Source organism: Molothrus ater, chromosome 5, assembly GCF_012460135.2.
Source record: "Molothrus ater isolate BHLD 08-10-18 breed brown headed cowbird chromosome 5, BPBGC_Mater_1.1, whole genome shotgun sequence".
Lineage (NCBI taxonomy): Eukaryota > Metazoa > Chordata > Aves > Passeriformes > Icteridae > Molothrus > Molothrus ater.
Genome location: NC_050482.2, coordinates 54848347 through 54863049, shown reverse-complemented (window position 1 = coordinate 54863049; position 14703 = coordinate 54848347). Strand labels below are relative to the sequence as shown.

Genomic DNA, 14703 nt, shown 5'->3' with positions numbered 1-14703 from the left:
GATTTCTTTGCAATTTTTTTCACTACGGTGGTGGACAAGGAAAATCAGAAATTGGATGCCTCATTCTGGAGCTGATGCGATCCCTGAGCCTCTCTTCCATACACACCTCTCTCCATCATGAATTCCCACTTAGGAATTATATCTTAACAGTACAGGAAGAAGAGTCAAGGACAATCCACACTAAACAGAAAAAGAGGAAATTTCAGATCATGAAAGTTCAATGAACTTGAACCTGACAGAAGGATTTTAGGGATCCCTTACCCCAAGGAACGTTACTGGAGGATGAGAGTAGCAACCTTTTCAAATCCATGCAATGCCATAATGCCATAGCAAGATGTACAAAATTACTAAAAAAAAAAAAAAAAGTCTTATTTGTTTAAAGAACAAAAATATTTGCAAATGCACCAGGGCTTCAGAAACTCTCAGTTGCTCAGCTGTTTAATTTAAACATCTGTTTAGACACAGATGGAAAAATACTCCTTTAGGAGTCTTCATTATCTGTGCATCCAGCAAGAAGAGAAAATTGAAGAGGGCCTGTAGGACTGCACAGTTACTGTGAGGACAGTTCTCACTCCCCAGACAGTCACTGAGAGGGAATGGTTCCTGTATCTTCATTTCTCTCATTCCTGAAAATACCTCTTCTGCCCAGATTCCTGATCAGGCAGGCCACCATTTGTTCAGGTGCCCACTTTGAGGTTTGTTGTCACTGCCAACATTCCCTCTGGCCATCCTTCTCCCCCCCATTATGGCAGTTTCTTCCCTGAATAGCTGAACTAGTCCATCCAGGACTAAACTGCTTAGAAACAGATGTGAAAATTGGCTGCAGAAAAGGTCACCTACTGAGCCTGGTATGAATGAAGACAAACAGGAAAGCAAACTAGATATGAGAAGGAAGCTATAAAACCCTGTGGGCTAGGCTGCTACCTCCATCCAAGTAGGATAACAATTTAATGTCCAGATAGTTCTCTGGCCCCCCAGTAGAGCTATTCTAGAGTCAAATATTACACCATGTGAGTGAGAATAGGGTGGAAGAGGCTGAGCTCTTCTGCCATGACACAAATTGATTTTCTTCCTTCCTCTGACTGAGCCAAACAAAGAAAAGCCCCAGTGATTCATTGTTCCATGCCACCCTGCTCTCTCCCAGCACTACCAGCATCTTTACACCAACTCAGAAATCTCTGCCACAACATGTGCCTTCTAAATATGGGGTTGATAAGTTGTATTGTGTTATTGTTAATCATACTCAAGAAAAGCTTTTAGATGCCCAGCTGAGCCCAAATCTCCTGCTACCATTGACTTCACTCTGCAAAAATAAGACTTGTGAACTTCTGTCCTACAATCCCTGCAAAAATGCATAGCTTAAATCAGACTTGGATCTTCTGCCCCCTCTGCAGTCCAGTGAGGCTTTGTGTACAACAAAAGGACTTGATTAGATTTTAAAGCATCCACACATATGTGAATTAATCCTTGGAATTGTTTGGTGATGTAAGACTGGACAAGAGAAGCAAACAGAATGGTTTTTTTCAACCTGCATTTTGAACAAAAAAACCAGCATGCCTAGCTTAATACAGACAGAGGAAAAGCGAGAAAAAAAAGAAAAGACCATGACACAATTCTCGAAAGAGGATTCGCAAAAGTGAAGTACACAACAGAAGTATGGAAATTAAGAGGGGAAAAAAAAGGAAAGATTTTACACTAAGAAAACCATTACCAGCTTCAAGAATGACCAGGGAAAGTATGGGACGTAAAGCTCAGGGAAAGAGGAACAGAACAAAACAGCATCACTCTATAGCAATGTAGAAATTGTCATGGAAAACACCTATAGATTTGGAACACCCTTTCCCTTTTGGCCTGGGAAAGCTAGCATTAAAAATTCAACAATCGCTTTTGCAGCACTAGAAATTGCTTGTGTGCAGGTCTGTGTCTGACTCTTGTACCCCTGCATACACACATAAATTCAAGATTTTATTATTTATTTTGTACGTAGGCCTTGTAGTTAAAGTAATTAATCTGGGTGAATAATAATAATAGAGCTTAACAAGCCAAATAAGGTTTCTCAGTACAATTCTATTTCACAGACTGACAACAAAACTTCAGTCTGATCTTTCCAATTCCTCTTTAACTAATCTAGCAGGAAAAAGGCAAACATCAAATATAGTAAAGAGCAACTTGTAATATCCAAGTAGAATAGCAGAGCATGCTCTCCCTCATCAAGAGTGGGTTTGAATTTCATGCATGGTTTGCAAGTTGTCTCCTGTAGGTACTTATATATAAATAATGCTCAAAATATTGCAAAAATAAGTGTCCACTTTGTAGATGGTGAAAGTCAGTCTAGTTCCACTAGTCACAAACAGAAGTTGAAGAATTGGAGCTCTGCATTTTACATCTCACAAACTGTAGGTAATAACCCTTTATAAATCTCTCTGAGATGTTACAGTAAGTAGGAAGGGTAATACCTAGGTTATGAGTCAGGAAAGCACATTAGGCTCATGCTTAGGGGAGAATTAAACATGTGGTGAAAGTGAAGAGCACATGTAAGCACCTTGTCTGCAAAAGAATGACTTGTAAAAGCTCAGTCAGGGCTGTGTGCTTAGTCAGACTCAGTGTGGCCTGCTCTAAGTGAAGTCATGACTCATGACACTTAGAGATTCTGTCTAAAAAGTAAATATTGGATATGGCCACAGCATGGTAAACTCACTCAAAATGCTGTGAGTACATCCATAGAGGACACCTCTAAAATGTAGAGAAAATATTCTGAATATGTTATGCATACCTTTTCATAAATATATAAATATATCTACAAGGGTGTACATATTAACTTCAATGTGAGCATTTGATTGTCAGAAAAAGAAATGAAATCTTCTCAGGACATCTGGTGCAGTATATGCAAAATTGAGTAAATTAGAAATACACTTAGCCATCTTAAAATAATTTAGGCTGCAAGTGAGTTTCCCTAGTTACATGCTGCAATGGTGTAAACAGGCCTATTTCATTGCCATTTTAGAGTGGCTGTAGGTATGAACAGAAGGTTTCAGTCAGTAATTACTGTAACCAGAGGGATAATGTGATCCTTTACCATGTAATTTAAGGTTTGTTACCCAGGCCTTCCTGTTGCTGTTTACAAAGTCCAGTAGTTCATGATGGGTTTGTTTTGCTGGAAATTTGACTTTTGACTAGGACAATGGTGTTCCCACTTTAGGGGCTGTCCTGCACACCTGATTCTTGCTCCCAAGGAAGGATTGTGTACCATGATTTTACTGTATACCATGATCTACTGTACAGTCCATCCCTGAACATGTCTTGGATAAATATTTATTAGCAACTGATTTGTTTCACCTGGATGTCGCCTGTTCAGAGGCTCAACCTTTCTGAACGCCACTGTGACCAACATATGCAATACTGTGCTCACAACTAAACATCAATGTTATCCCTTCATTGGATAACAGAGATGGACCAGAAACCCTGGGGGAGAGGCAGAATTTGTGTAATGAACTGCTGGCATAGCAGCAAATCAGACTTTCCACAAGCAGCCTTTGGAAAAAGAGATTAAAGCTGGAGGCAGGCATTGAGCTCCATGAACCTTCCTAGTATTTCTCCCAAACTGACCTTACCTTCAGATTTTTAACATATTTGAGAACAGCAATTCAAGGGTTTCCTTCTAGATGCTCATGGCAAAGTTTCTCACACCTAATAAACAAGTAGAAATGAAAAGTATGTTACCATGAATAGAATCAGTCCAAAGTTCACTGCATATCCAGGCATGCGGTCACTCCATGTCAGTTTCTCCTTTTCATTCTGTAGGCAAAACACATAAAATAAGAGATGTAACAGAACTGTACAATAGGAAATATTATGATTAATAGGATTTGTTGTTGAGAGCCATTCTCAATTCCCCTGCTGTGATTTTGAAGTTTATTATGCGATTTAGAACACTGATGTTTTAAAGTAGATTTTAATTCAAGATAAAGGAGGGGAAGAGTAAATAAGACACATAGAAACTGTCTGCAAAATTAAGAAAATATCCTATGCAACTATGATTTAAGTATTTGAAAACAGGTATTCAAGTCCTACTAAAGTTCATATCAGGAGAAATCCCCGAGATTGACTTTAATTCACATTTAGGCAAAGCAAGATTCAAGCATTTATTTTGAATTGCTTCTTGTAAAACTACAGAAGAACAGTGCTTGAGACAGAAATCATGATAAGAATGCTGATTACCATTGAATCTAGTTTTTCCTAATGGTCACAAGCACCAAATGTGACCCCTCAGATAATGATTGGCAAGGCATCCCAGCCCTTCCCCTGGTACTTGTTTTATAGCAGAGGAAAACTACAAAAGTAAGGCCCCTCTGATCCCCACTGCCAACCTTGTTCTTTTCATGCATAAACAGCATCTCCTTCTTCCCTGCATAATTTAAAGCAACTGTGATCAGTGAAATCCAGTACACTTTTCTCCTCCCCACACAAACTCAACTCCAGCCCCAGCTGCATGTACATCTAAAGAAGACATTTGAAGATGGATTTATGTGAGAAATACGATTCTCTCCTCTCAAAATAGATTTCTTAAAATAATAATAAGGTCGCTGCTTTGTTTAAGTTAAACTAAAACTATATAATCAAATTAACTAAGGACACAAAGCCAGCTGCTGTTGGTATTTCTGTGACGCACCACTGCTGCCCCATGGACCAGTACTACCCTTACACTGGAGTTAGCTCAGAGTGATTCTGAATTTAAATGAGTTAAATCAGATTAGAATTCAGGTCCAAGGTTTCCTATAAACCATTTCTAAGGCACAATTGCCCATGGATAAACATAAAAATCTGGGAGTGTTGTGCCTTTGTAAGAAGCTTTCCCAAAGTAGAATTAGGAATGCAGCATATAAGTGCAGAAATGCAGCTGTGGATTTTCTAACCGGGATGTGGAATTAGACACAGGACATAACCCTGCCTTATACATCCATTGCCATGGTGGTGATGCCTCAGACACTGGGAGAGATCATTACTCAGCAGCCCCTCTTGTGACCTTGTCTCCTTTGGGACAGTCCTGGGAGCACTGGGGCACAGCAGACCCAACCAGAAGCACCAATAATTTGGCCCAGTGTACACAGCACAAAAATACTCTTTACAGTTCATACACAGAGTCCAGCACATAGCTGGAAGGCTACTTGAAAAAGCATTCCTGTGAATGCACACATGCATTTCATTGCATTTTGGCCGTTACCACTCAGCAATTCTACAGGACATAAAGAATTTCTAAGTGATTATATTCCCAGAAGGCCTGAAGGACACCACATTTTACAGTTTCACTAGGGGCTTTACGGGGTTGTGCTTTGTACTTGTGCTGAACGCAGGGCTGATAATAGAGATGGGTTTGTTATTGTGGAGCAGAGCTTACACTGAGCCAAGCCTTTCCTGCTTTTCTGCTGCCACACTGCTGAAAGAATTTAGGAGGAGACACAGCCAGGACAGGCGACCCCAAATGACCAACGGGACATTCCAAACCTCATGACATCATGATCAGTGTATAAAGTGGGGAGAAGAAGGAGGAAGGGAGGGATGTTTGGAGTAATGGTGTCTGTCTTCCTGAGAAACAGGAATGTGATGAAGCATGTGATGAAGTCCTGCTCTCCTGGGGATGGCTGAACATCTGCCAGCCATGGCAAGCAGGGAATTAATTCCTTGTTTTGCTTTGCTTTGCTATAAATCTACCTTTATCCCAACCAGGGATTTTCTGCCTTTTACCCTTCCCATTCTCCCCCCAATCCTGCTGTTGGGGAGTGAGTGGTTGCTGGCTGGGGTTACACCAGGATGGTCAGCAGGCCGTCTTCTCAGCTCACTCTTTCATGTATGTGCTTCCTTGAACCTTGTTTTTCCATGAGTTTGCCATGGACTGTAGCACTCAGCCAAAGGGAGATCTGAACAACGTGAGGAGTTGCTAAGCCAACATGAGAATAAAGGCAATGTTGGATGAAGAAACTGAGCTTCATAGCATACACTGCCAAAAACAAATCTGGAAATTTAACGCAATATCCCATATCTCCCAGTTCATCCTAGTCTGCCCCAGTCCATCCCAGAAGTTTCAGCTCCTCGTATTCCCTCCCAGAGCTCCTAGTCCATCTCAGTTTTTCCCAGTTCATCCTCATCCATCCAGGCAGTGGAAAGCTACCTTCTATTCTTGTGACCAGAGACAGGGTCTCTGGACCCCGGAAGTGGGATGAAGCTGAGTCAGGGAAGGTTTAGGGTGGATAGCAGGAAACCACCCCCAGAGGGTGGTTAGGCACTGAACAGGGAATTCCCATTTCCCCAGAGAACTATCATAGCCCCAAGGCTGCCAGAGCTCCAGGAGCGTTTGGACAACACTGCCAGGCACAGGGTGGGATTGTTGGGGGATCCTGTGCAGGGCCAGGAACTGGGCTGGATGATCCTCTATTTGGAGCAGCCCAGAAGCGTAAGTATTTATCAACACAACAAGACAAAATGGATCATCTGCAAAACAATCTCAGTGACAGATATGTTACGCTGAGGAACATTCTCCATGATGAACTGTGTTGCAGGGGAATATTTATATGCAGACAGAAAACCTCACAATATAAATTGTTTGGTTTTGTGCCAGAGGCAAACTAAAAGACTTACTTTAAAAATCTTACTTTTGTTTTCCTTCAATACAATGACAGATTTAAAATTCTAGTGGAGGAAAAAGCAGGTTTTGGTCTGTGTGCAGTGATGTGTTCCTGTTTTAATGTTTAATCGTGTGTGGAATGTATTCCTTGAAGAGCTACAGCTCTTTTCCTATTAAAAATAAAAAGTGAAATTAAAAAAAATTCAAAAAAGAAATATAAAATTAAATCTCTTCTTTATTTTTCTGGACAGTTTATTTCCATATGAGTTACCTAACATGGCAAAGATCCAGCTCTGCATATTCAGGTGGATGGGCTTCTGGGCTGTGGAAACCTGGAAGTACCCTGCACTTGGGACAGCACCAGACAGCTTTTGGAAACAGTTCTCTGCTTCTCTGTGAATTAAACCACAGCCACTTTGCTCAGATCACAAGTATTCCAGTTATTAATTGATATTTTCCCTAAGATGACACCTCCTCCAAACAGGTGTTTCTAACCATCAGCAATGCCAACTCAACCTGCACTTGGGGAGTACAACCAGAGATTTTCTTTCTCCTCCATCCTGCTTTGTAGCTCCAGTGCTGAAATTCCCTGTCTTCATTGTGGTTGCACCTGGGTAATCCCAGTGATTTCACTGGACTTGCACAGAGCTGTAATAACTGACTGGAATTTAGTAAAAGATGCTCAGGGAAGAACAAAATCTAGGACTCCTCTCTAAGGTCTTACTCTGCTAGCAACAAAAATGAGCTACAAAATTATATTTCCAATAGCAAAATCCAGAAATTCATCTCTAAGTATGCCCAGGAAGCTTCAAATAAGTAATTGCCATTTTTATAAGCACACATTTCTTAGTAGATTTCTGATTTCATTTTTGCTTCAGTACAAAAGCTTTAATTTGTGTAAAAACTGCACTGTCCAAATTAACACCTAGAAATATGGATTGTGGTATCAAATGCAGCTCTTTTGTATTTGTGTGACACCTAAAGCACTGTCTGTGCCCTGCAGGCTCAAGACAAGGCATAAAACAAGCTGCTTCTGAAATAAGGGGTCCCTATAGTGTTACTTTGGCCTTGAAATAAGTTTAAGACAAGGAGAAATGGATCCTTCAGAGCCATTTGCAAACTATGAGCCAGAAAAGGCCTGCAGAATGTGCAGTTGTGAAAAATAATCAGTTCCAGGGTGATGACACAAAAAGAGGCACAATCAAGGACTGCATTCCTGGGATCATGCACTAGCCACAATGGTCATTGCAATTAAGAAAATTCGGCCGAGTTCATGGGATTCTTTCAGTCTGTATTAGGGACTCAAACTTTTTGAGGGATTGTATTAGCCTTCAGACTTCTGTGAGGAAAGAAAAAACTGCTGCCATGCTGAGCATCTGCAATGCCTGTGTTTATCCCTGTCTGAATCTAGAAGTTCTATTTTCACACTCCCACTGAAGCAAAAGAAAGCACTTTTGATTTAAAACCCATTAAAAGAGAACTTAATTTCTATTCTTCTCACTCAAGCAGCAATGGCATTTTAACAGTAAACATGGTTGTGTTTTGTGAGCAATATTCTGTCTCAGGACTGCACATGGAAAACAAACTGCCAAGGTTCATTTGGAGACACATGAAGAACTGCAAAACCTTTAATTAAAATTTTTTGCTGTCCTTGAAACATGCTGAGTAGCACAGACACATCTGTCAGTGGAGCTTTCAGTGGACACACTCTAAATCTAAATTGTGGAAGCAATGCAGAACAGAGAGCTTTGAGAATTGTGTGCAAGGCTCAGTACTGGGATCATGGAAATTAATGGATTTTGAGGCTAAGCAATGTTATTTTTAACCACCCAGTCTTAGTCTCCTTTGTAACCACATAACTTCCTTGAGAAGATTTTTGCTATAAGGATAATAAATGTGATTTAACTATTAAAAAAAAAACCCTCTAACCACAGCTTGAGCATTTCTGTGATGATCATTCAGTTACAAGCCTTATTAGGTCATTCAAATTGCTAATTACCTTAGCTGTTGAAAATGCATGGCTTATTTCCAAGCTGAATTTGCCTATCTGCATCCTTCAGCCTTGTCACTTAGCTGCAAAATTGTCAGTTAAGAGCATCTACTGAGAGACTTCTGAGGTGTAGCTGTGGGTTCTTCTGAACTATGATCAGGCCACCTCGTGGCTTTTAAGCTGGCTGAGACCACTCCCTCAGAATGGGAACCATGAACCAAGCCCACAGCTGTATTTCTTGTCCTGTAATGGGGTTGGAAGTAAATCTCCCACAGGCTACAGCCTTGACATGGGAAACTGACTTGACCCTCCACATAACAGGGCTCATGGAAGTGTGGGTGAGTAGCCAAGTCTCTGTGCCTCAGGAGACTCAGCCCTCCCACAGGACCAGAAATATGTCATGTAGTGCGTGAGGGCTGTGCTTCCAGACATGGAGCCTGGCAGGAAAAAGATACCAGCCTCATCTCTGTCAGTGGAGATGCTAGCAGCATGGAGGGAAGAATCCATGAATCCAAGAGCTTTTTAGTCCTTATGCGTCTTGATGCTACATTCTGAAATTCCTAATGAAAAATAAAAAGTCCCAGAGGGGCTGTGGCTGCTCCATCCCTGGAAGTGTCCAAGGCCAAGTTGGAAGGTGTGGAAGGTGTCCCTGCCCATGGCAGGGGCTTGGAACTGTGTGGTCTTTAAGGTGCCTTCCAATCCAAGCTATTCCAAGATTCTATGACATTTGCACAGCATTTGACACACACATATATATACACATATTAAATGTATGTAAATGTATGTCTCATGCATGCAATGAGTACCTTGATAAAAACTAACGATTTGCAGTAGATTTATGTTAATATTTCAAGCTGTTTCCTTCACACAGTAATAATAACAAAGGCTGGAGGTCTGCTCTCACTGTAATTTAAATCTGTAAAGCCAGACGTGGTTAAATTAATATGCTGTAATTTACTCAGGAAAAAAAATGGTTCCTTTGCTGCAGTTAAACTTCTTTTGACACTGGCACTCAATGCACTGTGGCATATTACAATCTTTATTGTGTAAGTGGCATTAAGGTGCTTAGATTTTATATCACTGTTTAATATCAAGTGCTTGAAATTTACATACGGTTCAAGTGAAAACTGGTAGCACTTAGTCTTTTACAATGACAGTTTAACATATGGCTTTACAAGTATGAATTATTTATGTCAACTTGAAGCCATTCAGAATATTACCAGGAAAACACTGTAATTTGCACAAACAATAGGGTTACATCTGTAGTCATAAATATTCATTGTTTGTCAATGCTCTTTGTAGGTGATTAATAAATCATAATGAGGCTGATCCTGAGAAGGCAAAGGGCCAGCTGTACAAATACATCTGGTGGGATTTCCAAAGCCCCTGACTGTGGTACCTGGGCCTGCCATAGTAGAGAAGGTGGTACTGGAATGTCACAAATTCAGCTCAGGGCATAAAGGGATAACCTGTCACCTGCTCAGCTTTTATTTTTTAATGTTTCTCCTGAAAAGTCTCAAAGAATGTGATGAAATACCACATGTGGCTTTAAAATACTCTTAAATAAATAAAGTCAAGCATAAGGAAGACAGATTTTGAGCCAAACATGTGCCTACTTTACTTTGCATGATTAAATCAATTTACTACGCTTTGATATTGACTGGATATGGAACTACCAGGGGAAACAAAGTGAGTTTCAAAGACTGATTTTAGAAAAAAAAAATGGATTTCACTGTCTTGGAGTTCACTGGATCTCCAATCTCCCCTTTGTACCCTGAAATCCAGAGCACCACTATTGTAATAGTCAATCTGGTTTCACACTTTGTCATGTAAACTGTGAACATCTAATGGAGAAGTTAACAGAATAATAAACACAACCCATTTTAAAACAATTTATCAAGCATAACTTAAAAAAAATACCTTTTAGTAGTTCCCATAATTCAGCACCATTTAAATTACTGGAAGGGATTTAATTTAAGAGTTTCCCCCTTAAATTTTTAAGCATAGGACTAACAGCTCTATATGAGTTCATGGGTTACACAATCAGTTCCCAACTACTTGCAGTATCTCACCTTAAAATATAAAAATGTGCAAAATTATGTTATCTTTTGTAACTTCAAGTCTATTTGTCACAGATAGATAACAATTTATCTGAACTTTATCTTTAAAATCACTCGTTTAATCTCATTATACATTTCATATTAGCAATTTGGGCCCAGTGGAAGTAATGCAGTTGGCAATTTTGCAATTTGCAAAGCACAAATTACAGTTCTTGGAATTAAATTCAACTGAGCTTATGATTTCAGTTCTAGAAGAGATGCATTTAGTGCTAGACTCTGAGGAAAGATGTCCTTCCCATGTTCCCTTGAAGTTTTTCTGGCCTAATTCTGTGTTGGTGTCCTAGCTGGAAGAATCTGGACTGAACATCTTTTTGCTGTGAAATCATCACAGAACTCCTAGTGAAGCAAAATCTCACTGTAAGGCTCTGGCATTGCACACTTAGAACATGATTCTCCATTGTCTTAAACCATGTGAAGCCACTTATCCCCACATAAAGCGTGAGACAAAGACATGCAACACATTATCAGCTTCCTTGGATCACAATTTCAAATTTAGCTTACACAAACTGTGAATGATCACACCAGCACAAGAGGAGAGCACAGTGGTGTAAATTTTAGCAACCTTTTAAAGCTGGTAATGAAAAGCTTGAGGAGTAGAGAATGAATTAAAAGGGGGATGTGGCTATGTAAAATTCTTTCCCTGGCTCCAGACCATTTATTACCAGCTGTAAAGTATTAATTAAGTTTGTGTTCTAACATTTGAATTTGCTATAAAATTTGAAACACAGTTGCAGAACACAATCTACAGAGGCAAACTTTTGCCAATAACAGAGAGATGACATGCAGGAAAGAGTTCTGGATAAATAGCAAATGGAAGACTAGAAGGATGGGAAAAGATACAAGAGCAAGGGGACTCCAGCTCTCTCTGTTTTGCTCCAAAAAGGACACATTTTGGAGTTAGAAGAGTCCTGACCCTGCTTTCTCTGTCATTGTCATTGGTACTGCCCCTGGCTCTGATCCCATATCAAGGGAAAACATTTTGTTTGGCTAATCATGGTGAAAGTCTATTGCAAGTAGAAGTCCATAATTAGTGTCCCTGTACCTTCACACACACCCAGCCGCCCTCCAAAACCCAACAAGAGTGGGGGAGTATAGTGATTAAGAGGTGTCAATAAAACAAGGAAAGGCAAAGACAAGGAGGCAAACTCTATTAATGGAGTTGGAAGAGTAATGAAGTACATACATTTTGGTATTATGAGCATTGTCTTTAGACATATATATATATATATATATGTATACACATTCCTGATGGCATCAAATTGGCAGTGACTTCCTCATGAATCACAGAACCAATCAAGTTGAAAAAGAACCCTGAGATCAGCAAGTCCAAGCTTGGACCAAACACCATCTTGTCAACCAAAGCAGAGCAATGAGTGCCATATCCAGTCTTTCCTTAAACACCTTCAGGGATGGGGATTCCGCTGCCTCTTTGGGCAACCCCTTTCAATGTCTAATCACCCTCTATGTGAAGAAATTCTTCCAACCTGATGCCCAACCTGAACTTCCCCTGGTCCATAGCAATCTAATTGCAAGTCCTTTCCAATTTCCAAACAGAGAAATGATAACTACTCATACACTGGGCGGAGTTGGGTAATATTTATTCCAATTGTATACATGTGCTAAAACTATGTAGGAAACACACAAAACTCTGCAGGGGGCTACTTCCTACCAGCATCCCAGATAATTTCCCCCTTTTTCCATATTTCTGAAGAAACAGATGTGTTGGCAGTTGGCAGTAAAATGCAGATTTATTGAAAGATGCTTTGAAAAGACTCATTTGAATTTATTATAAAGCAAGTTAGCAAAATTGGAAATAGCAGGCTTCACATTTAATTTACTTAAAAATATTTCTCTGTGTCTTTCCTACAATTAACAAAAAAAAAGGATGGAGTAGATCTATCAACAAAACAACATCTGTAATCCCAAACCAAAAAAGTGTTGAAAGTAGTGGAAACATGTACATGAAACTGTGAGGTGGTATCTAGTCAGGGACCACAGTTTATCCTACATTTAACATGACAACAACTCTCCAGGCCATGTCAATCGGGTTTGCAGAGAATACTAAATTAGGAAAGGTTGTGAATAGTGGAGGGAGCAAAGATTAAATACCAGGCTGTTGAGAAAGCAGAAATACAAGTGTGAAATAGAATGAGATTCAAGGAGGGCAAATTAAGACTGATCCAACAAGGAGCATAATTTGAAACAGCAATAATGCTCAGCAAAGTAAAAAATGATATAAAATATTCTTGGAGAGCAGGGAGTTACTGTGTGAAAATCAGGTCTGGAGAGTATAGAAGAAGTTGTAATTTATACTTGGATCATCCTCAGAGGTAGTGAGGAGATAAATGTCTTAAAACATTCACACTGCATGGGGGTAAATTCTACCCATATGATATGAAATGAATTGGAGAGTGGTATGCACAAAATCAGCCTTCTAACACATTCAAAATTCCAAAAACTCTCCATTCACCACTAGCAAGGGCTGAACTTATGTTTCTCCCAGTTGTTTATACATGGGAGAGAGCAAGTAGACTATGGGCACATATATTCCACTGGATGAGCACAGACCTGAGCTGAGCCTACCTGGGCTATTTCAGAATTAGAGAAAAGATCACCAAGATGACCGGGTATGAGGAGGATGCACTGAGAGGATCTCTGGACAGAGCCATGAGTCAAATAGGGTGATTTGTGATGCTCTACCTCCCCCCAGAAACTTGCTCCAAGTTCTCATAACAAGCTAATGAATTTCTGAACTTCTTGTGTTGTCACAGAAAACAGTGATATGGAAACTTGCATTTAAATCCCCCATTGCAATCGAATTTCAGCTAAAGTTAACAAAGAAAGGGGTTTTTCTCAAAAACAGGTTACAGTGTGAAGTCCTCAGTGCAATATTTACTCAAAGTTCCCAAAGATATGCAGATGGATCCTCTCATTTGCTACAGTTCTTTGCATTCAACTGTTAGAATTCTTTTAAGGTTGACTCTATCCAAGGGAAAATTGTAGGGGTTTGTTGGGTGTCCTCTCTTGGCACAAACCTGATCTAAAAGTTTCTGTTACATAGAACGGTCTGGATTGGAAGAGACCTTTAAGCTCATCCACACCCTGCCATGGGCAGGGACACCTTCCACTAGCCCAGGTTGCTCCAAGCCCTGTCCAACCTGGCCTGGAACATTTCCATGAATGGGGCAGCCCCACCTTCTCTGGCAAACCTGTGCCAGGGCCTCACCACCCTCACAGGAAAGAATTTCTTCCTAATATCCAATCTAAACCTGCTCTCTGTCAGTGTGAAGCCATTCCCCCTTGTCTCGTCTCTCCAAAGCCCTCATAGTTTACTTGTGTAATAAAGTCACTCCCTGAACTTCCCATCAGCCATGACTAAGTGGAAGGAAAGGTAATGCCAGGACAGAGAGAGCTTTTGTAGGGACCTTCCACTCATGTTTATTCTACGTGAATGACCTCTTTCAAAAAGGATGAGACAAGTTTGCTTTTCACCCTTAATAGAACACGGTCACTGGTACAGCTGTAGAGACGAGGGATGGAGGAAGCAAGATCTTTGGAATCTAGACATGTTGAGGAATTCTCCATTACTTGCACTTTGAAATCAAGGCCATCTGCTTTTCTATAATTTTTTAGTTTAGTTTGATGGTTCTTATGGATTTCCTGAAGGTTTCATTTAGCGACATTCTGTAACTTGGTGTGGTGGTTTGACAGGAAATGTGTTTTTTGGGATGTTGTGTTTTTGGCCAATGGATATTCAGACTTTAATATTGGCATTTAACCTGGCCATTGGGACATTAGACACGCCTCTGAGAACACGGGGTTAAAAGCAGAGCTCTCCCCTGGGAGGGTCCTCTTGGGTTTCCGGCGGCAAAGAGTTCGGGTCTCTCCCCCGGCCCAGCTGCTGGCTGGGCAGGGGGAGGGGAAAAGCCATGTGGCCGGGAGAGGTAGGCCTGAGCCCCGGGGTGGAAGGGTGG

At 40.5% G+C, this 14703-nt stretch overlaps 1 protein-coding gene across 1 annotated transcript in view; it reads right to left on the bottom strand.

Annotated features, from left to right (window-relative positions):
* The window catches only part of ANO2 (anoctamin 2), a 149200-nt gene that overhangs the window by 33590 nt on the left and 100907 nt on the right, over nucleotides 1–14703 (bottom strand). Inside the window, exon 15 of the mRNA XM_036404898.1 lies at nucleotides 3721–3795. Within this exon, the coding sequence (XP_036260791.1) occupies nucleotides 3721–3795 (75 nt within the window). The remainder of the gene's footprint in view (nucleotides 1–3720; nucleotides 3796–14703) is intronic.